This window comes from Cibotium barometz, chromosome 38, assembly GCF_041138505.1.
Source record: "Cibotium barometz isolate CiBa-2024 chromosome 38, ASM4113850v1, whole genome shotgun sequence".
Taxonomy (NCBI): Eukaryota; Viridiplantae; Streptophyta; class Polypodiopsida; order Cyatheales; family Cibotiaceae; genus Cibotium; species Cibotium barometz.
The window spans coordinates 35,981,341-36,003,504 of NC_141083.1; the positions used below are offsets into that span (position 1 = coordinate 35,981,341).

At 45.6% G+C, this 22,164-nt stretch overlaps 1 protein-coding gene across 2 annotated transcripts in view; it reads left to right on the plus strand.

Annotated features, from left to right (window-relative positions):
• The first annotated feature begins 3,026 nt into the window (after window positions 1–3,026).
• RSH1 (RELA/SPOT homolog 1) overlaps window positions 3,027–22,164 on the plus strand; it is a 65,051-nt gene continuing 45,913 nt past the window's right edge. Inside the window, exons 1-4 of one of the 2 annotated variants that reach the window (XM_086777716.1) lie at window positions 3,027–3,061; window positions 3,225–3,593; window positions 4,200–4,342; window positions 4,610–4,780. In XM_086777716.1, coding sequence (XP_086633842.1) covers window positions 3,569–3,593; window positions 4,200–4,342; window positions 4,610–4,780 — 339 coding nt within the window. In that variant the 5' untranslated portion in view covers window positions 3,027–3,061; window positions 3,225–3,568. Of the gene's footprint in view, window positions 3,130–3,224; window positions 3,594–4,199; window positions 4,343–4,609; window positions 4,781–22,164 lie in introns of both variants that reach the window. The other variant, XM_086777717.1, reaches the window with a different exon arrangement.

A 22,164-nucleotide genomic window follows, 5' to 3' on the forward strand; every position in this document is an offset into this window, starting at 1 on the left:
CAAACAACCAACATTTTATTCACAATTCATAAGTAGCCTTGTTTTGGAAATTAAACCACCAAAGCTTACATGAAAATGGCCATGTGAGATTACTTGAATAAGGAATGTTTCATATGCATCCATTTTCAAGACATCATTTGTTAAATAGTTGTCCTCTCCAAAAGTATCATATCTAATGGTGACCTTTTCAAGACATCATTCACTAAATAGTTGTCCTCCAAAAATATTATATATCATGGTGACCTTTTGAGCTGTGCACACTTGCCATCATGTGAAGAATTTCCATTATGAAAAAATTGTAAACCGAATAATCAACACGACAACATCTATGTTTTTCTTTTTCAAACGATAGCATGTTAACTAATTATTGGCTATCTTTATGAAGTGTATATACTTGGAATATTTTCTCATAGGTTCATACATAGTGAGTTAAACTTATGTTGTAGATCATCTCTTTACCATTTCACGACTATCTTAAGCTAATGAGACAATTATGATAAAGTTAATTGCCATACCATGAACAATTGTGTTGTGCATTGTCTATGATATGATAATATTCCACATGCATCGTGGATGGTACTCTATACAAAGGTGGTCATTCCTCGTCATTCTTTCTCGCTTGTGTTCCCTCTTTTGAAGGAGCCATGCCATGATCATGTGATTTTGGGGATGGGGAGCCAATATCTAGAGGCTAGTTTGTCTTCTAGTTTGTGTAGGTCCCTCCATGCACAAGCACTCGTCATAAAATTTTTCATGTGGTATCAAAGCCCATGTTTAGCTTGCCCTCCTCAATGCTTGGTGCAAGGGTAATGTTGGAGATGTCAAGTGTGCATTGGCTCTATCATATGGGAGCTATCCCACATGGATGCGAAGCATTATGGATGGGACCTTATATAAGAGAGGATATGTATAATCATTGCTTCATTCCCCCAGGCACCCCTTGTGACTATGTGACACACCATGTTTCAAGAGGGATCTATGGTTGGAAAGAGGCATTGCGATCGGTATTGAATCTCCACCGTCGAATTCTAAAGTGAACTCAGGGTGAACTAGGGTTAAGTGAACTAAGATGAAAATTATCCAACAAAAAAATGAACTAGGAGTGATGAACTCAGGGTGAACTAGGGTTAAGTGAACTAAGATGAAAATTATCTAACAAAAAAATGAACTAGGAGTGATAGAGGAATAAACTTGAGGTGAACTAAGGGGGGGTGAACTAGGGGATTGGAAGATTAGTTTCTTAGAAGAATAAAGTTTTTTTTGGTGATCCTAAGTTCTTGCTAGAAAGTATAGTATAGTGGTTAGACATTTCACTTCCAAAATGTAGGTTTTGAGTTTAAATCCTCTTTTGAACTTTCTCAAAAATTTTCTTAGTCCCAAACCCATCCCCCCCCTCCCCACTAGTTCACTCATAGTTCACCCCTAGCTCACCTGCAAGATCGCTTCCCCTCAATCCTAGTTCACTTCCGATAGCAAATCAACGGTCCAAAATTGTCGTGAGCGCAACGCCTCTTTCCAACCATAGATCCCTCGTGAAACATGGTGTGTCACATAGTCATGAGGCTAGGCATCCACTTAAAAGGGATGGTGGCATGACTAGGTGGTTATTGAGGCAAGACCCCACCCTTGGCCATGTGGGTCCTTCATGGCTCTCATATGAATTAAGCAATTCTCATAGCAAGTTCACTCCCCTAGGCACCACTTTAAAAGGGATGGTGGCATGACTAGGTGGTTATGGAGGTAAGACCCCACACTTGGCCATGTGGGTCCTTCATGGCTCTGATATGAATTAAGCAATTCCCATAGTAAACACATTGGAAGAACAAATAAGTTAAATATCAACCATCCACATACCTAACAAAGATTAGTTATATTTTATGCTTAATCATTTGAATACTTTTTTACTTCAAATCTTCTAGCTCAAAAAAGTACGCACGAGTTAATGGTCATATTAACTATAGTTTCATTTAAAAGTAACAATACTATGTTTAATGCTCTTCTATAATTTGGCAAGCATGTAAATATCTAAAACGCACTTATAACCTCTTAAAGTTATTTTTGGCACCTCGTATAACAAGTGGAGGGTTTATATGATTTACATACTATCATGGATTATATTTGCTTAAACAAACTTTGGCATGGTTTTAATATTTGTACAACGTATAATGTAAGACAACCTTGTATTAGATAGGGCCAATATAAATGTTTCAACAATCACTTGTCTTCTCCACTCTAACATTATGAGATGAGTCCTTTTTGAGAGAGAGAGAGAGAGAGAGAGAGAGAGTTGTGAAACTTCTGAATTTTCGTAGTCTGTTTAACCCACTTCCTCAAGATATTGCCCTTTTGCCATGAACATCATGTGGAAGCACAGGAAATCAATTTAGTAAACAAGGTGTTAGTGCACTAAGCCCCTTGCCAACTCCATAGGGATCAGGCTTTAAGAAGTGGTCCAATGAGGAGTGTTGGGTTATCATTTCCATGTGCATGACTCATGGTATATTTCTCATGGTGTATCGTTTGTAGAGCATGTTCCAATTTAAACACATTTTCATGGGCATGTTGGCATTAAAAGGCGAAATGGAGCAATTCACTTCTTTGAGTTTTGCTAGTGAAGGAAGAAGTGCATTTCACTTGATTATTTTAAGCAAACAGTTTGTGCAATGGGTTGTGATTAGGAGGACAAGGGCCGAACAAAGCCAATCGAGAGGTGCGAAAATTGTCCACATGAATGTGTGAAATATTGACACACAAAGTAGTGAGATAAATAACAAAACTAACCAACAAGGTGTGGACTAGACCCTAAAGGGTTTCAATTTAGTATTGCTAAAAAAAAAACCCCTAATGAGCTCATTCATAGGGCTATCCTATGTTAAATAAAAATAAAAATATCCTATGCTAGAATATTACCAAATAAAAAAAATGAAACGAGAAGATATTCAAGAGAAAGTCCGACGTGGCGAGATGACGTGTAACGAGGAGTGGAGGAGGAAGGATTTAAAAAAAAATTAAATAATTGGGAAAAAATGGGGATATGCTAGGAAGCAGAGAAGCCACAAAGGTAGTCTCTCTCTTTCTCTCTCTCTCTCTCTCTCTCTCTCACATTCAATTCCAACACAATCACAAGCAGTAAGCTTCCCCTACCCCCCGTGATCTGAAACCCTACTTTGGCCTCTTCAGCTCGCCATCGCTTCTACAGTTTTAAGCTCCGGGTCGATTTGCAGGTCTTTTTTTCCGTGATCTTCTCGCTAATTCGCCTCTCGAGCAAGGCGAACGATCAATGGTTTTCCGCTCTCTCTGGAAGCAGACGCTACGCAGCGCTCTTCGTTCGCATTATCCATAGCTTCAGAAGCAAAAGGAAGGAAAGGAGGCTTTTCTTCACCGTTCTATCGCATTCTCCATAGCTTCTGTAACTAGGTCCTGCGATAGGGAAGCAAGGAGAACAGATTGCCGTTTGCCGCATTTCTGTGAAATAGGGTAATGAAAGTAAATCGTTGCTGCAGCTCTGCCCATGGGGACTCCCTCCTTGCACCCTGCCATTGAAACCAGCCTGTGATCTCGTTGGAGCATGGCATGCAGCAATCTTATTTCAGGTGAGTATTCAATTCTTTCATGCATGTCATTGGTAGGTCTTGCAGCTCAACGGTTGCGTTTATCTTGTCTGCGTAGTTACTTAACTGGGTACTCTTCCTGCATCTGAAACGATGTTGATATGTATGCCATTCAGCCTTGAGGGAAAGATTTTTTGCTCCAGTATTTTGGCTTTTCCATTTAGTGCCAGCCTTCATCATGGCTTCTTTATGTGCATTTGAATGGTGACATGCATCATTCGTGTGATTTAACCTAGAGGCAAAGAGCTGACTGCTCAATTCATCGGCTTTGCTACTTAGTGGGAGCCTTCACCAGGCCGAGTTTGCTGTTCTTCACAGGAGACAGTGGTAGGATTTTTATTATTTAGTGACCTCTTGTGCGATACTGAGGTGCACATGCCTGTATACATAGGAACGTGTACCTACTCTTAGGCACTGATTGCATGAGTAGCAGTGTATTGCTATGCAATGCACGGTAAAGTTTACAGGCTTAAGGATTTTGTAAGTAGATTTATGAAGACCCTTCCCCTTGTCCTCTTTACCAATAACCTGAAATCATATGAATGTTACAGCGCTCATGTTCTGACTTTGTTGTATTGCTTTTGATAGAGTGTGCTTTTCTATCTTGTTCCGAGAAGGCACCTCGGGCTCTTAGTGGCTGGCATGCAAGCACTACTGAACCGGAATGCCTCTTGGACGAATCTAGATGCAGAAGATTTGTTCCACGGGGTTGTTTTCTCTCCTTTCCTTGGGTATGTGCCAGGCAGCAATGATTTGATCAATTATCTTTCTGTTTTACAAATTCCTTTCATTGCTTTGTGAAACAAGAAGCTGTGTGCCTTCTGAATTGAGCACATGGTGACAAAAAAAGGAAAAATAACCCTGATAATTTTTCATATGAGGAAATTTTGATTTGATCAGTCTCATATAGCTTAAACTGCATTATACTTCCATGGAGTATTCTGAAATTCATAAGGCATGCAGGCTGATGGCTTTGTTCTCTCATGTTTCTGTGGCAGGTAAGGTTGAATGTAAACATTTCCGATGATGTCTGCAGAGGCCAGGTCTATGATTACCATGGGGCTAAAATTCTTAGAAAGCAGAAGCATAAGCTGGATCCTTTGAGATGCCATTCGAGTGAGAAGACTCCTGAATTATCAAGTGTTGTCACCGAAGAGACACTATGGGAGGTAAAGAGCATTTGTTTATTATCTGATTTGGAATGCTTTTCTGGTGTATGCTTGGGAAGAGCTTGTTTTGAAGATTTGCATTACTCTAACTATCATTAAAAGGTTGCATCATTTTACACATCGTAAATTAAGGTTTTGGTTTTGACGAGGAAGATTCAACAACCCAGCAGCCCAAATGTGAGGTGGTTGTATTCCCAGAGAAGATAACGAAGGAATTTTTAACATTAAAATAGCAAGTGCATAATTTAGAGTGTGTACGTACGTGCACATGAACCATGAGTGGATTAGGGACTGTATATAGTGACCAAACATTTTCACATTCTAGTCTTCAGTGTCATGGTGTAGCTTGTCTTACCCTGGAACCTTTGTATACCTATGTGAAGTTAATGCTATGTACACCAGCATGTATAAAATAATACAATGACTCTGAAGAGTAACCTGTGGTTGAGATCGCCTTTTTTATTGGAACTACACGAAGCTGTCTTGATATGTCTTCAATGGGAAAATCTCGTTAAATTGATATTACTAATGGAAGTTGAGGAACTATAGAGCCTTGCTGAGGTGAACTGGAAGGCACCAATGTAGGAGTAGTCCCATGGCAGTTTGGACTTGTATGGAGCCTCACATGTTGCCAAGTGCCAATTGTAGTTGGAAGAAGTGTAATGAGACTTTGGTCCAAGGGTGAAACCGGCCTTTAGAAATCTGACGGCGGGCGGTGAAACAAACACTCGCACACAAAACACTTCATCACGCATGGGGACCTGGAAAAGGAAACAAACAACAAGGGGAGCTAGAGTGCTCTTGCAAATAGTACAAGGACACCGATTAGCCCCAAAACGTAGTGGCACCCCTTGCGGTATTTCTTTACTTGATCAAAATTTTGAGTACAAAGTACAACTTGTAGAATCCTCTACCAATAAGATCCCTCGAAGCTTTCACCCAGGACTTCCAAAAAAAGAACTCTCGTTATTACAGCAAAGCATTCCATAGAGAAGGCTCACCTAAACAACACCTTCCTGCTTGAAAAGGTCTTCTTCATCTTTACCATGGATCTCTCAAACTCTTCCCCAAACAGCAGTAGGGCTGTACCAAACCATATGTCCTCCCCTATAGTCACAGCTTGCATGTAACCTCGAGAAAACTACAACATGTTCACATGAATCCAGAGACATGTTTTCCACATGAAACCAAAGACCTGAATCCGATAAACCAAAGACTTGTATCCCATAAACCATAGGTGTGTTTCCTCGATACCAATGTCCTGTTTCCTCTCGAAAACCAATGTCCTGTTTCCATGATAGATATACCATCAAATCACGGTTGCCAAAACCTAGAGAGAGGAAGATAGAGGACGTGTCAAGCAATCCTTGAATACACATAAGTCCAAGATGAAGAGCAACAACACATCTCTTCCAAGAACATCATCCTGTGCATCTTAGCTTGATCCTCTGTATCCCAATCTCGTCACAAGGCGTGCAATCCATGATGAGAGAGAGAACAATATCCACGCACCAGGGCCTGTAATCCATTGAGAGAGAGAGAGAAAAACTGATCTCTAGTCTCCACCCCTGCTTCCATCATCGACCGTGCACTCCTCTACTCGCGAAGAGAAGATGAAAGAGAAGACTGCACTCTGAATTTGGTCCACGCTGCAGAACACTGCCCGCCTGGCTGCTTCCACACGCGCAGCCGCCTGAACTTCCACACGTGCAGCCGGCAGCACCTGCACGTAGCCTGACACCCATGCTAGAAAGAGCCTCCCACCTGACGCCCTGTAGAGAATCTCCTGCCTAACACCTGCCTGGCTGCCCGACTGGTTGTAGAGAGTCCCCACCTGGCTGTAGTCCATACGCGTAGCCCGTCTGGCCCCTCTTTGCTGGTTGTAGTCCGCCTTGTCGCCCATTGCGTAGCCACCTGGTCCCCCGTACGCACAGCCTAATGCCCATGCTACAAAGAGCCTCTCGCCTGGCTGTAGCCCACACGCGTAGCCCTTTGCTGGCTGCAGACCGCCTGGTTGTAGCCCATGCGCGCAGCAGCGCCCGCTTGTACCACACGACAACCACATGACAACTCCCCGGCGACCTGCTCTAGAATCCGCCACCCTTTGCCTTTTGTAACCATGCGATTCGCTTTTTTCTCCAAAAAGCCAAAAGCAAGTAGCAAAAACGCATGCTTATAAATATAATAATATTTTAAGTCTTCAAAGGTTATAAAACCTTATAAACTCAAAATCCCTTTTGTCCCCTTTCACACTTGGGCTGGCCACACATGGGTTTCTTTAATTGATGCCTGTTCACATTGTCCATCCCGTGCCCGTGCCCACCTGCTTGTTGTCCAGAGGGAAAAACTCAGGGTCGTAACATACCCCCCTCTTGAAAAATAGCAAGCGTCCTCAATTGCACCCAATAACATTGTAAGCATCCAAGAAAGAGTCCCCATATGACAAAAGCAATGCCCCTCCAGTGCATCTGGGTGATGAAACAATCATCCTGGACAATAAGGCCATACCGTCACGTCAAAGTGACAAACAACTCTTGCTTGTTCTTTGAGAACCTGCATCAAAAGTCTAAAACCAAGTGGAAACACGTAACATGTGTTAGCCAAAAACAAAACCATGCATCATTCTACATATGACAAACATATGCATGACACGTATATGCATTCGCAAACAATATGCTCCTCAAGATGCTCTACGTACTCCAAAGTAATTGTCTTAGGGCTGCTCGCAAGCCTTACACCCATGGGTATCCCCTGCAAGACCCATGACTGAAGGTACAACATGAGCGTATGAAAGCACTCAATGCATCTAAACTGGTGGACTGTTAGAGACTGTTCGGGAAGAGGAGAAGCAAGAGGACGGCGAGCTGATTTGCTGGACAGCCACTTGCAGGTGTAAGTTCTTCTTTGTTCTCACCCACCCACCCTTTTTTAGATTACATCCCCGCAATGGCAGATTTGTTAGAGATGGCTGAGAGGCATGTGAAGATCCCTACACTCCTCACGTTCCCGGTGGACCGTCAGTTGGATGGGAACAACTACGGCATATGGAAGGTTCTGATGGAATCTGTTTTGGAGTCTTACGACCTTGCTAATTTCATCGTTGTTGGGGTTCCACGGCCGGAAGTAGAGGAAGGGGAGTTACCGTCGATTTGTAAGGACCGGGAGGCACAGGCACAGTTGTGGGATCGTGTCAACGCCAGGGTCTGTTCATTTATCTTCCTCAATTGCACACCACATGTAATCAATCATGTAAAGCATATGACGCTAACTAGAGGTATATGGCATCATTTGGCTTCTCTTTTATAATAGGGTATCACCCATGAAGAGGATTTCCTTGGAAGTACAGATGCGGGTTTTGAGCCCTGCAAAGTCGTCGACGATGGGGGAGCATATTAACAAGCTGCAGGCCCTTCAGCAAGAAGTTCTCCAAGTTGGGAAGGAGATATCGTCAGAGGACATGGCCATAACGTTGCTGTTGCATTTGCCCTCTCAGTACTCAGCATTTTACTCGTCTTTGATTAGCAGTGGCAGACTTAGTACCATCACGTGGGAGGAGCTTGTGCCCATGGTCTTGGACCAGGAGGAACGATTCACAAATTCTCCATAGGGCAGAGTTCGGAGGCCTTAACTGGCCAACGGTCGAAAGGCCGTAACACGGGCATAGGGAAGGCTTCATCGGAGAAGTCTTATGAGAAGAAGTCCGACGCTGACTGCGAGAAATTAAAGGCAGAGAGGACCTGTAATGATTGTGGCGAGAAAGGCCACTGTTGGAGGTAGTGTCCCAAGCGGAAGATTGAGAAGGATGAAGATTCCTCAGCAGCAATCATGAAGACTCTGGCATTTGTGCACTTGGAGGTGACGGACACCGATGTTTCATTTTCTTCAGGAATTAATGTTGGGTAAATGTTAGGAGCAAGGGGGAGTGTCACCCTCAATTAATGTTGGGTAAATGTTAGGAGAGCAAGGGGAAGTGTTATGGGCTACCGCACCTCCCAAGAGGGAACTCCACACAACCGCAAACAAGAGAAGCAACAGACATGAAAATCGTTGGGTACTTACCAATCCTTCGAGCTCACATCCCTTGAGGCGCGCCAAGCTCGCTGTGGAAGCTCTACTCCTCTGAATTCCATCTCCACAATGTCACGGCGGAGTCGCTCGCACCACATATGCAAGGAAATCGACCTCTCACTCTCTCATACACATGTGTGCATGAAAGCGACACGTGTACTAGAGCACACACTCTCTCTCTCTCTCTCTCTCTCCAAAGCACAAGAGTTCTCATAGCACTAAGGGAGATTGTGTCATTTCATTAGGGAGGAGGTTGGAGGACTCGCTGCTACGGATACTTGGGAGTGGATTCTAGACAATGGTGCTTCCAGGCACATTACTCCTTCCCGTTCAAATTTACAGGATCTCTGCAGGTATTCTGGTCACATTCTTACTGGGGATACATCCACTATCCCAGTTCACAGTGAGGGCAGGTTGGAGATAATTCCTGATGGTAGAGGGGGGAAGCATTCCTTCCAGGTGTTGTATGTTCCATCCCTTGGTTTTCATTTGTTGTCACTGCGTTAGGTTTGCAAGATTGGCGTACGGGTGGAGTTTGATGAGCATTTTGTTGCTCCCCGGGACAAGGCAACAAGCCAAGTAGTTTGGGAAGGCGGAGTGGAGAATGGAGTTTACAAGCTTTCAGCACTCTCTCTCCTAGGTCCTCAATTTTGTGATGAGTTGCAGTCTGGTAATGGCCACTTAAGTGTGGATACGCTGCAGGTGTAAGCTTTTCGGGACCAGATGGAGGATAGCTTGCTAGTTGATGGCAGCAGTTTGGCAGGAACTTTCCAATTCTGATGCTGGTAGTTCTTGTGTTCGTCAGTCAGAGGAAACTTTACAGGTGACCTATGCTCTGATGTCTCTTAGCATTCGAGACAAAGAAACGCCTGTAGATGAGGATGTTCTTTCCATGGGGACCTCTTGGAAAGCGAGGCAGGTGGTAGTTGATTACTTGCAGAAGGAGGTGGTTGTTGCACATTCTCCAGGCTTTGTGGTTCCGGATTCAGAGGGGGTGTTTTACAGTTATGAGAAGGCCTTGCGTGGTCTTCGGCAGGTTTCCACGACTTGGCTTCCCACCGTAACATGTGTTGATCCTTGTGAGGAGTGTGATGCCTCTTTGACTTGGAAGCAGAATGGTTCATTGATTTGGTTGATGGATACCAGATTGGACGGGAGCTTTCTGATGAGGCAGTTGAGCTCATGATTGCAGATGACTCTTTGGGAGGTAGGATTGCGTATCTGGTGGTTTCTGCAGCATGCGAAGGATCGTGGACTCTTTTACATGGGAGGGGGATTGATGGATGGAGTCCGACTCCACGGTTGGAGTGACTTAGATTGGGGAGGAGATCCAGACACGAGGAGATCTACTTCAGGCCCAGGAGCAGTTTTACAGAGCAGTAAGAGGCAGTTATCTTTTGCCTTGTCGTCGACAGAGGCAAAGTACCGGGCTGCGTGTGATGCTGCTTGTGAGGTTGTGAGGTTGCAGAGGTTGCATGGCAGGATTGGGCTTCCACTGGAGGAACCCACGGTCATCCAGAGCATTTATTTTTTTATTCAAGCAATTCTGCAAGCGGAGTTCGCCGTACCAATTCAATCTTTTTTCTTTTACCAACTTATCGGAATACCGTCCAATAAAACGGATGAGTTGTGTTCGTGAACAGATTGTGCTGATGACATCTTGCTAGAGTTCTGTTCGACGGAGGACAGTACGGTGGACCTCCTCATGAAGTCGCTATCTCAGGATTTGCTCAGGCGGCACCTCAGCTCCCTGTGGTTGGTTTCACAGCCAAGAGCTGAGAGGGGGTGTTAGAAGTCATCTCCTGTCTTTCTTGAGACACCAGGGCCTCTGTTGTGGGTGTGCCCGCCCATTATAGGTGTTTTCTCATTTTTCCTCACTTCCCGTATTTTTCCCCATATTTTTTCCATTTTTTCTTGGCTTGGGGTCGTAGTCGTGTGTTGGCAGCCAGTTGTTCTCTTGTTTTTCTCTGGTCGACTGTACCCGACCTTGGGACAGTGCTGACCGACTGGCCTTTAGAGCAGGTCGTGGAGAATTGGACCCAGTTGGTTGCCTATGGAGCAGGCCGACTGCTGCCTGGGGTCCATATATAATGGACCCCCCACTCCCTTGCCATTGTATCTTGTATCTTAGTTTCAGGATCTTCTTTGTGTATATAGAGCAGAGTTAGACGCCTCTATCTCTCTCTCCTTCTCTATTGCTGTTTTCTGCACTGTTTGCTCTTGTGTTCCCAGATTTGGTCATCATCTCCGCTGTGCATTCTGACAGTACTTCCCACATATGTCCCTCTTGATGCTTTACCCACTCTGCACATGGCCATCCCGTAGGAGCCACACTCAGTGATGCATCCATGAACATAATAAAGTACTTGATGTATCATACCAATATACACGCATCTCATCGTGACACATCCAAAGTATTACCCAATGTATTTCTAGTTGTACTAGGATCCAATGGCACCAGAATACAATAATACCTCAAAAAGTGTATGCACAAATAGAGTTCGATCCATATATCTATGAACCAAACGAACTCTAGGACTGCTCGCAAGACTTACGCCCTTCATAGAGTCTTGAAGTGTTAGCTCAGGTTGCTACAGACTTTGAACTAAACCAAACCATGCCATTCCAAAGAAGACCAACTCCAGAAATAGCATCATCTCATGTGACTAGTACACAATATCATAGAAGTCCCATAAGCAGATGTACTGTCAGCCTCAATACCTCGGGTGAATACAAAGATGTCACCAAGCGACTCCTAGATGAAAAACTGAGCTTGTCTATAACAAGGGAGCGGAGGTGCTACCCCCCTCTTGAGCATCAGGCAATGCTCCAGACCCATGCTCTGCTGAACCTGAATGAGCCGTCGCAAGAGTCGGCTCCAACTCAAAGGCATCAAGATAAAGTTGCAATACCTTAGGTGAATCTGCTAAGTCACCCTCCTCCATCCACTTTGCATCCATTGGTGAATAGTTCTTTAAACTTCACAAGATAGTGACGGGAAACTTTACCCTGTACCTTTCTTTTCTTATGTGCCAGTATCTGCTCGGGAATAAGAACCTCATCAAGTTCCTCCACTTCCATCTGAACCTCATGTGATACATCCACAGGCACCCAAAACTTGCTTGCACTCCACCCAAGTGGTAAGCACAAGTCCCAATGAAGCATAGTAGATCACCACTGCTAAACATAGAAAGAAGTTGCCTTCTGAACCCATGAAGCCTCCTTGAAGATACCACTGGTGACAAAGTGTCGAAAGTCATAGCCTTCAACCCATCTTTTGCACCATAACACTTCAACTGCCTTTTGTTCCTGGTTGACTACTTCCTGTCCTTGGTGTCTTTTCTCCTGAGTTTCATCTTTATCTTTTGCTCTTAACCTCATATAGGCAAAGACACGCAATCTGCACTTTCTCCTGTACTTCCTTTTCACTTTCCTCATGTAGAAGCTTTTGATGTGACAACCACAGGCTCGCCTCCTTGAGAAAGTCGACAATATCCCGGCAATGGAACCATGAAACCGGCCTTCAAAAATCAAACAGGTGATGAAACAAACACTCACACACAAAACACTTCATCACCCATGGGGACCTGGAAAAGGAAACAAACAGGGGGAGCTAGAGTGCTCCTGCAAATAGTACAAGGACACCGATTGGCCCCAAAACGCGGTGGCGCCCCTTGCGGTATTTCTTTACTTGATCAAAATTTTGAGTACAAAGTACAACTTGTAGAATCCTCTACCAATAGGATCCCTCGAAGCTTTCACCCAGGACTTCCAAAAGAAGAACTCTCGTTATTATGGCAAAGCATTCCATAGCGAAGGCTCACATGTACAACACCTTCCTGCTTAAAAAGGTCTTCTCCATCTTTACCATGGATCTCTCAAACCGTTTCCCAAACAGCAGTAGGGCTGTACCAAACCATATGTCCTCCCCTATAGTCACATCTTGCATGCAACCTCGAGAAAACTACAACCTGTTCACATGAGTCCAGAGACATGTTTTCCACATGAAACCAAAAGACCTGTATCCGATAAACCAAAGACCTGTATCCCATAAACCATAGGCCCGTTTCCTCGATACCAAAGTCCTGTTTCCTCTCGAAAACCAATGTCTTGTTTCCATGACAGATATACCATCAAATCACGGTTGCCAATACCTAGAGAGAGAAAGATAGAGGACGTGTCAAACAATCCCTGAATACACATAAGTCCAAGATGAAGAGCAACAACACATCTCTTCCAAGAACATCATCCTGTGCATCTTAGCTTGATCCTCTGCAGCCCAATCTCGTCAACAAGGCCTGCAATCCACGATGAGAGAGAGAACAATATCCACGCACCAGGGCATATAATCCACTGAGAGAGAGAGAGAGAGAGAGAGAGAGAGAGAGAGAGAGAGAGAGATTGATCTCTAGTCTCCACCCCTGCTTCCATCATCGGCCGTGTACTCCTCTACTCGCGAAGAGAAGATGAAAGAGAAGACTGCACTCTGAATTTGGTCCACGTTGCAGAACACTGCCTTGCTTCTACACGTGCAGCCGCCTGAACTTCCACATGTGTAGCCGCCAGCACCTGCACGTAGCCTAATGCCCATGCTACAAAGAGCCTCCCACCTGAGGCCCGCTTGGCTGCCCGACTGGCTACAGAGAATCTCCTGCCTGACGCACGCCTGGCTGCTCGATTGGCTGCAGAGAGTCTCCCACCTGGCTGTAGCCTGTTTGGCCCCCCTTTGTTGGTTGTAGTCCGCCTGGTCACCCGTACGCACAGCTTGACGCCCATGCTACAAAGAGTCTCCCGCCTGGTTGTAGCCCACACGCGTAGCCCGTCTGGCACCCTTTGTTGGCTGCAGACCGCCTGGCTGTAGCCCATGCGCGCAGTAGCGCCCGCTTGTACCACACGACTACCACATGACGACTCCCCGGCGACCTGTTCCAGAATCCGCCACCCTTCGCCCTTTATAACCATGCGACTCTATTTTTCTCGAAAAAGCCAAAAGCAAGTAGCAAAAGCGCATGCTTATAAATATAATAATATTTTAAGCCTTCAAAGGTTATAAAACCTTATAAACACAAAATCCCTTTTGTCCCCTTTCACACTTGGGCTGGCCACATGTATGGGTTTCCTTTTCATATCCAAACTGATGCTTGTTCACACTGTCCATCCCGTGCGTGGGCCCGTGCCCACCTGCTTGTTATCCAGAGGGAAAAACTCAAGGTCGTAACAAAGGGTCGGAATAACCATCATTTGTGCCATCGTGGCTCTTGCAACCCAAGAAAGATGACATTTTCTCCTTAATTTGTTGTCTTTGGATTGTGGACCTTGAGGAAGGTATGCATTTGAAGTAGCTTTCATTAGGAGATGTATGTACAGGTCCTGGGAATGGCCAATGGATGGATGACAATCCAATAGATTGATCTTTTAGCCCTTGGTGCCCTTTGTAGGGTGGGCACCCACACATGGACCATGGTGGGGAGGGAAGCCCTCCCTTAACCGTATGTGGGTGGTGGTGGGTGCATGGCCACCTAACCACACCCCCCCCCTTTGGGAAGCCTTCAACTAGCCGCCCCCCATGCAAAGGGTGAGTCGGCCAGCTGTACGTGGTCGGCCACCTTTGCCCGCAAGCGATCCGCTCCACCTTGGGCGTGCAGGCAATTTTTCCTTTCGCTTGCCCACAGGCGACGCACTGGTGATTCTGCTATTGCTCGCAAGCAGCTGCGCCCAGGCGCCACCCTCTATTGCTTGCAGACGGCTACGCAGAGGTCTCACCTTTCTTGCCCGCAGGTGGCTGTGCCCAGGCGCTGATCATCTCTTGCCTTGCAGGCGGCTGCACACAGGTCTTCTCTTTTCTCTTACCCGCAGGCGACTGTGCTCACAACAGGCGACTCTTGCTCCCCATATTATCAGGCAGCTGCTGGCGATCCATTCTCTACCCTCAAGCAGGCTGCAACAGGCGACACTTTCACTCTCTTGCTAATTGGCGGGCAGCAACCAGGCTGTTCTCTTTCTTGCTGGCTATTGGACTGCTGTTCAGGGCTTTCTCCCGTGCAAGTACAGCCGGTCAACAGCAGTCTGCAGCAGCCCATCTCTCCATCAAACCCTGGGTATAGTACCACGAACTCACACATATATTGGCCAGCCTTTAATCTGTTGATACCAAAGGTTTTTGCAAAGCTTATTGAAAAAGGATTCAAGCAAAGGTCCTTGGTGTAAAACATTCGAGGGATATTCACTGCTGCTAACACCCGTTCGGTGCCGGGTAGTCCATGCTTTTGGAGAACCACGGTCCGTGGGTGCCGAGATCGGGAGAGCTAGGCGTTAGTACGGGAGCGCCTGTTTGTGCGTGGTCCTGGAACACGAGTGGGGCGCTCTTTGCGGATTCCAGTGAAGGCACGGGACCGTAGAGACTAGACTTCTTCAAGTGGATCGCTCTCCTTCGAACGTCTACTTCAAGTCTTTTGTATGGTAACTGTATTCATCTCAGTTGTACATGGACATCATCTGGTTCATTGAACCCATGGAGCATTGTATCACTTAAATACTCCCAATAATATATCATATATTGAGGGGGGGGTCGGCCCGTTCCGGCCCCAGTGCTGGTGTCCATTGATCATCATTTCATTTCATTTCAGTTTTCAGTTGTTATTGAGTTGTCCATGCATATTGTGATATTTAAGTTGTGCTATTTACGCGTGTGGGTGTCCAACGGAGTCTATTCCCACTTGACGGGATCGGTTTCATTGGTATCAGAACACGGTTATTTCCCTCTTCTTAGTGGGGAAACGAACCTGTGTATTGGACACCCCGCTTCTAGCACACTTAACACAATGGACAGCCAAGGCAACCCTTTGGAAGTGCCTAATTTGAGGGGCCCATCAAGTGCCTCGCGTGGTTCTGATGCTTTACAGGGAAGGCACAAGCCCCTTGAGAGGGTGAATGATAGTGATTCGAGGGGACAACTGTCTCGTGGAAAGACAGTTATGCAAGAAGAAGAGTCTAATGCAATGAGGGCTGAATTGGAGCATATGAGAAAGCTTTTGCAAGCACAAGAGCAAGAGCTGAAATTTTTGCATGAAGATCCCCATGTGCGAAGTGCCACTGAAGCAAGGAAAGCCGATGCAATGGTGGACATGACTTTTGAGTCCATGGCACGAGAAGTGGGCAAGAAGCCAAGGGAGTTGGCACTTTCCTACCTCCTCCGCAAAGGTGACATCAAAGAGGGGGAAGATGGAGAGCTGAAATTCAGAAATCCACCTCGCTTGAAGCATGGAGATTCCGCATCTCAAAGGTTGAGGTCATTTATGCAAAGGGAAGAGGTGACAGCCACCTCTCGTCATGCATCTTCTCCACAAGGCACAAAGGGTGACAGGTATATGTATGCTAGTGCTCATGGAGGGCATGATGGTCACATGTATTCAAGGCATGTATCCCATGGAGGGGGTGACAGGTCTGCCACTAGAAGAGCTTTGCCTACTGAGTTGTCTCATGGAGAGACATTGCCTCATGAAGGTCACATGCATCTGATCCTCAGGTTCGTGGAGCACATGCCACCGTGCTTCATGAAACTTCCATGATGGCCCATGGAGCCCATGCAGATAGGGCTGCCCCGTTGGATAAGGGGAAAAGAAAAAGAGAGGACCATGAGCCTCATCCCAGAAAGCTCAAGGAATTTAAAGCAGGTGACAAGTCCGTTAAGTTTGATGTTTTTCATGGAGAGCATGATGCTTCCAAGGCGTTAGCATTTGTGGCACAGTTTGATATTGCTTTTAGTGATGAGGACTTCATTGAGAAGTCTAAAGTACGGCATGCTAGCATGTTCTTGAAGGGGACAGCCGCTCATTGGTGGATCACTGAAAAGACCACCAAAGACCCCATTTGCACTTGGAAAGAGTTTAAGGACAGATTTTATGCCCAGTTCTTGCCACCTAATGCGGAGCATTCACCCAAAAGTGGGATAGACTTGAGCAAAGAGATAATTAGTGTGTGCAACAGTATGTCAATAAGTTTTGATAAGTGTCGCTTGAGGTAACTCCTTCTATGCAAATCACTGAGGATGAAAGAAAGAGGAAGTTTCGCTCCGGATTGCAACCAGCTTATCGTTCGGACATTGAATTGCACCCGAAGCACACTTTGTAACAGCTTATAGCCTCTGCTCTTGCTACGGAGCAATTGGTGCTCAAAATTAAGCAAGATCAAGAGGGTTCAAAGGGCAAAGATAAGGCTGTCCCAAATCTGGAAAAAGGTGGACAGCCACCTAAAAAGAGCTTCCGGGAGATCCAGAAGGGAGGTAAAGCTGAAAATACCTCATCTAAAGATCATGGGCCAAAGAAAAACAAATTTGGCTTGACCCCCGAGCAAAGGGAGCAATATGCCAAGGAGGGAAAATGTTTTTCTTGTGGCAGCCAAGAGCACATGTTTAGACAATGCCCTGACCGCAAACCAAAGCATGAAGACAAGCAAACCAAGGCTAATGTGCATGCAATTTCCGATGTGCAGGGAAACACAAAATATGATGCAAAAGAACGGATGGTATGCAAAGCATGGGGTCAAATCAAGGATCAGTCCGCCTTATTTATGTTTGATGATTGTGTAACCGATAACTTCATCTCTATTCAGATGGCAGCTGCCTTGGGTATTGAGGTTGAGAACATGGGACCTCAAATTGAAGCAGAAGCTGCCTTTGTTGGTAAAGAGGTGCAGGTTACCCCACTAATAGGAAAGTTGCGCATACATATCCAAGGTTACCTTGATCATGAGCATTTCTTGACTGCACCACTTAATGGATGTGATGTATTGCTTGGCAAGCCATGGCATCATAGGCTTGAGCCTTGCAAAGAGTACAAGACAAACATGATTTCTTTTATGCATAGAGGTCGCATGCATGTCATTGATGCTGGCAAGGAAGGGGATTCCATCCCACTTGTATCTCACATCCAGATTAATAAAGCAATGAAAAAGAGTCTTTCTGCGTACTTGGTTTTTGTTCGTGATAGCATTGACCCAAGTTATCAAAATGTGGATGCTTTGATTCACGACAGACTGAATTTTCTTCATGCATTCAACGATTGTTTTACTGATGCATCGCCAGGTGAATTACCTCCTCAAAGGCCCGAGGATCATTGCATAGATCTTGTGCCAGGCAGTTCTCCACCTAACAAACCCACATACCGTGTGAGTGCCGCACAACAAGAAAGATCATGAAGCAGGTAAATGAGCTTTTAGAGAAAGGTTTGGTTCAGCCAAGTTCCTCACCTTATTGCTCTCCCGTGCTTCTTGTTCAAAAGAAAGACGGGTCATTCCGCATGTGTGTGGATTATAGAGCTTTAAATAAGCTCACCATCAAGAATAGATTCCCAATCCCGCGTATTGATGACATTTTGGATAAGCTTGATGGCTCGGCTTGTTTCAGCCGTCTTGATTTGAAGAGTGGTTATCACCAAATACGAGTGGTGCCACAAGATGTCCACAAAACTGCATTCAGGATAGCTTTTGGATTATATGAATTTTTGGTGATGTCTTTTGGTCTCACCAATGCTCCCGCTACATTCAATCGTATGATGGATAGGATATTCTGATCCCATCGCAAATTCATAGGTGTATTCTTTGATGACATCTTGGTTTTCTCCAAGAATGAGCAGGAACATATAACTCATTTGGTCACAGTGTTCGAAGAGTTGCGGAAGCATAAACTTTTCATTAATGCCAAGAAAAGTGAGTTCTTTCTTTCAGAGATACATTATTTGGGTCACATTGTATCCAAGGATGGAGTAACAATGGATCCTGCAAAGATAGAAACCATTCGGAATTGGCCATAGTTGCAAAATGTACATCAAGTACGTAGTTTTCTGGGATTATATTCATATTATAGGCGTTTCATAAGGCATTTTGCTATGATAGCCACCCCTCTACATGATCTCACAAAGAAGAAAACCACTTTCAAATGGACTCCAAAGGAGCAGGATGCCTTCTTGCAACTCAAGCATGCTATCATACGTGGACTCGTATTGATTGTTCCCGACTTGCAAAGGTCATTCATAGTGGAATGTGATGCTTGTGGCGATTGTATAGGGGTTGTCCTAAATCAAGACGGGCATGCAGTTGCATATGAGAGCCGTCGTTTGCATGATGCTGAGCTTCATATGGATATGCTTCTTGATTGTAGTTCATGCCTTAAAGATATGAAAACATTATCTTCTTGGGGCTGAATTTGTAGTCAAGACAGATCATCAAAGCTTGAGATACTTTCTATCTCAAACAAAGCTTTCGGAGAAGCAGATGAGAATGGCAAACTTTCTTTCCATGTTTCATTTTCAGATTGTGCATACTCCGGGAAAGAAAAATGTGGTGGCAAATGCATTATTCAGGAGGCCTTATGTGGATGCAGTTTCAGTGGCCTCTCATGGGGACTTATCTGCTATGCGAGATTTGTATCATTTGGATGCTGATTTTTGCCATATATGGACTGATTTGATGGCTGGTCACTCACATGCCTCTTATGTGATCAAAGAGGGTTATCTTATGAAGGATAACTGCTTATGTGTGGTGAAGGATATGCGTCCAAAGGTTATGGACGAATGTCACGCTCCACCTTATGCTGGTCATAGAGGTATCATGCCCACTACACGCATGATTGAGAGAGAATTCTTTTGGCCAAGCATGCGTAAAGACATGGAGGCATATGTACGTGCATGTATTACTTGCCAAAAAGTGAAATTTGACAGGCAAAAACCTCCAGGTTTGCTTTAGCCATTACCTATTCCCTCGCAACCATGGGAAAGTATTACTATGGATTTTATGATGGACTTGCCTAGATCCCAGCATGGGAATGATGCTATTTGGACCATTGTGGACATTAGCAAGCAAGCTCATTTCTTCCCCGTCAAGAAAACCATTAAAGTTGATCATATGGTGAAGCTTTTTCTTGCTAATATTTTCAAGCATCATGGTATGCCTAAATCCATTGTTGGGGATAGAGATTCCAGGACTACGAGCCTCTTCTGGAGGGCTTTATTTGATAACATGGGCACTAAACTTGAGTTTTCATCAGCTTATCATCCCCAAACAGATGGCCAAAGTGAAGCTGCAAATTCAGCCGTGTTGGATTTGTTGAAGTGTTATGTGGCAGATCAAAAGACTGCATGGGAGAAGCAAGGTTGCAGCCGTACGTACTATACGGATCGATCCGTACCGTACGGATCGATCCGTACGTTTATTTTTTAAAAAAAACCCCTTTTTGACCTTCAACGTGCGAATTTGGCCTTATTTCGGAATTTCGCCTGTTTCGCCTGCAGTGCTCTGTTTCGCTCTGTCTCTACACACTGTGCACATTGCAACCAGGTAATTCTCACGCTCTCTCTCGCTCATGGCCTTGGTCCCTCATGATGCATTTCTGTCTCGTACTGTACTCTCTCTCCATTGAGGATATCCGCCATCGACCGATGAGAGACATCTTTGGATAGTGATGTGTATGATGCTTACCTTTGTTGCTGGAGTTTTCCTCCTAGATGTTATCCATTAGGAGTTCCTGGTACCGTACTTTTCCTCATAGTTGTTTCAGTTTCAGTTAGTTGTTTAGTTGTTTTTAGCTTTCCTTACACAGACATTGTATCAGATCCACCAATTGTTGTAACCTTTTTGGTCTCATAGGTCATTTTGGCCTTTTGAAGACGTTAATATATCATTTCATTTCATTTCATTTCATTTCTCTCTCTCTCTCTCTCTCTACCGCGAGCGGCCAATGTACTACATGATTAATCTCGTCTCTCTCTCACTCCCTCCTGAGTCCGGGGTCCCTCTCCCTCTCTCCCTCTCTCTTTCCTCCTTTGGAGTATGCTCTAAGCTCTCCCTCTCTCTCTCTCTCTCTCCCCTTTGTTGTTCAGCGTTGGCCCCCCTCTCTTGCCCTCCCTCTCCCTTTGCCCCTTTCTCAATGCCGCCCTACCCTACCTCTTCTCCTGCACCTGCACCTGCACCTGCACCTGCCCCGCCCCCCCCTTCCTTTTCTTTGGTGCAGCCTTCCCTCCTTTGCCTCCCCCCCCCCCCTCTCTCTCTCTCTCTCTCTCTCTCTCTCTAGTCGGTGACGACCTCTCTCTTCGCTCTTCGCTCCCCGCCTGCGCCCCGCCCTCCCGCCCTGCCCCCCCTTCACTTTCGCTTTTGCCGCCCTGCTCGTTTTCGCCCCTGCGCCGCCCTTCCTTGCCCTCCGCCCCTGCGCCGCCCTGCCCTGCCCTGCCCTGTTTGGTTTTCGCCCCTGTGCCCCCCTCCGCCCCTGCGCCGCCCTGTCCTCTTCACCCTCCGCCTCCCTTTTCCCACCCACCCTTCTTCAGGCCCCCAAGGCAGAACTCTCTTCCCTACATGACTTGACCCCCCCCCCCCCCCTGTTGCTGCTGTTTTGCTCCTGTGTCATGGATTAATTTTCAGTCCATTGGCTGTGGGAATCTGCAAAGTCATGGCCAAGATCGGGTTTAAAGAGGAGCTCGTGAAGGTGGAGGACAAGCTCGGCACAATTATCAAAGAAAACAAGAAGATGGTCGACTCTTCCGTCACCGCAATCATAAACCGCCTCTCCAAACTCGAGAAGGGATTTGACAAAATCCAAGAGCTCGAAGACAGATCTTCCAAGCAAGAGGCTGAGATTTCAGCTTTAAAGGAGGAACTAGTGGAGGCCAAATTGCATGCTAAGAGTCAAGCGGCTGAAATCTCAGCCCTCAAAAAGGAGTTGGCAGCCACTTCAAAAAGCAATCTTGAGGATGGAAAATTTCAGCCCTCCTTTCTTGAAGAGCTGAATACCATCAAGGAACAAATGAGGATCATTCGAGAAGAGGAGGAGAAACATAAAGAGAAGACATCTTCATGGGTGGAGGTGATCACAAAGACACAAAAGAAGATGGACGAGGCGGAGAAATGGATCGAGGTCGCCAAGAAAGGGAAAGGTAAAGAATTGCCACCCATCCCCACTCCCACCATCATCAACATGACCCTTGAAGAGGAGCAAAGGAGGAAGACCCGGGCCTTACATGTACGAGTGTCCGGTCTAAAAGACCGTGATGATGCGGAAGGGGAAACCAAGGAGCTCTTCTCTATGATGGGCATTGAAGCCACGCACACAAAGGCATGGAGAGTGGGAAAGAAGAGAGAAGGTAGTGGTGGCGAATCTTCTAAGGAGAGAGCACTTATCATTCGTTTCCCCTCCATGGAAGCGAAGGAGGACTTCTTGAAGAGACGTCCTACACTCAAGAAGACGGGAATATTTCTTGGAGATGACCTCACGCTTTCGCAACTTGCCCACATGAAAGAAGTTATGCCAGAGATAAGGGCAGCCCGAGAGA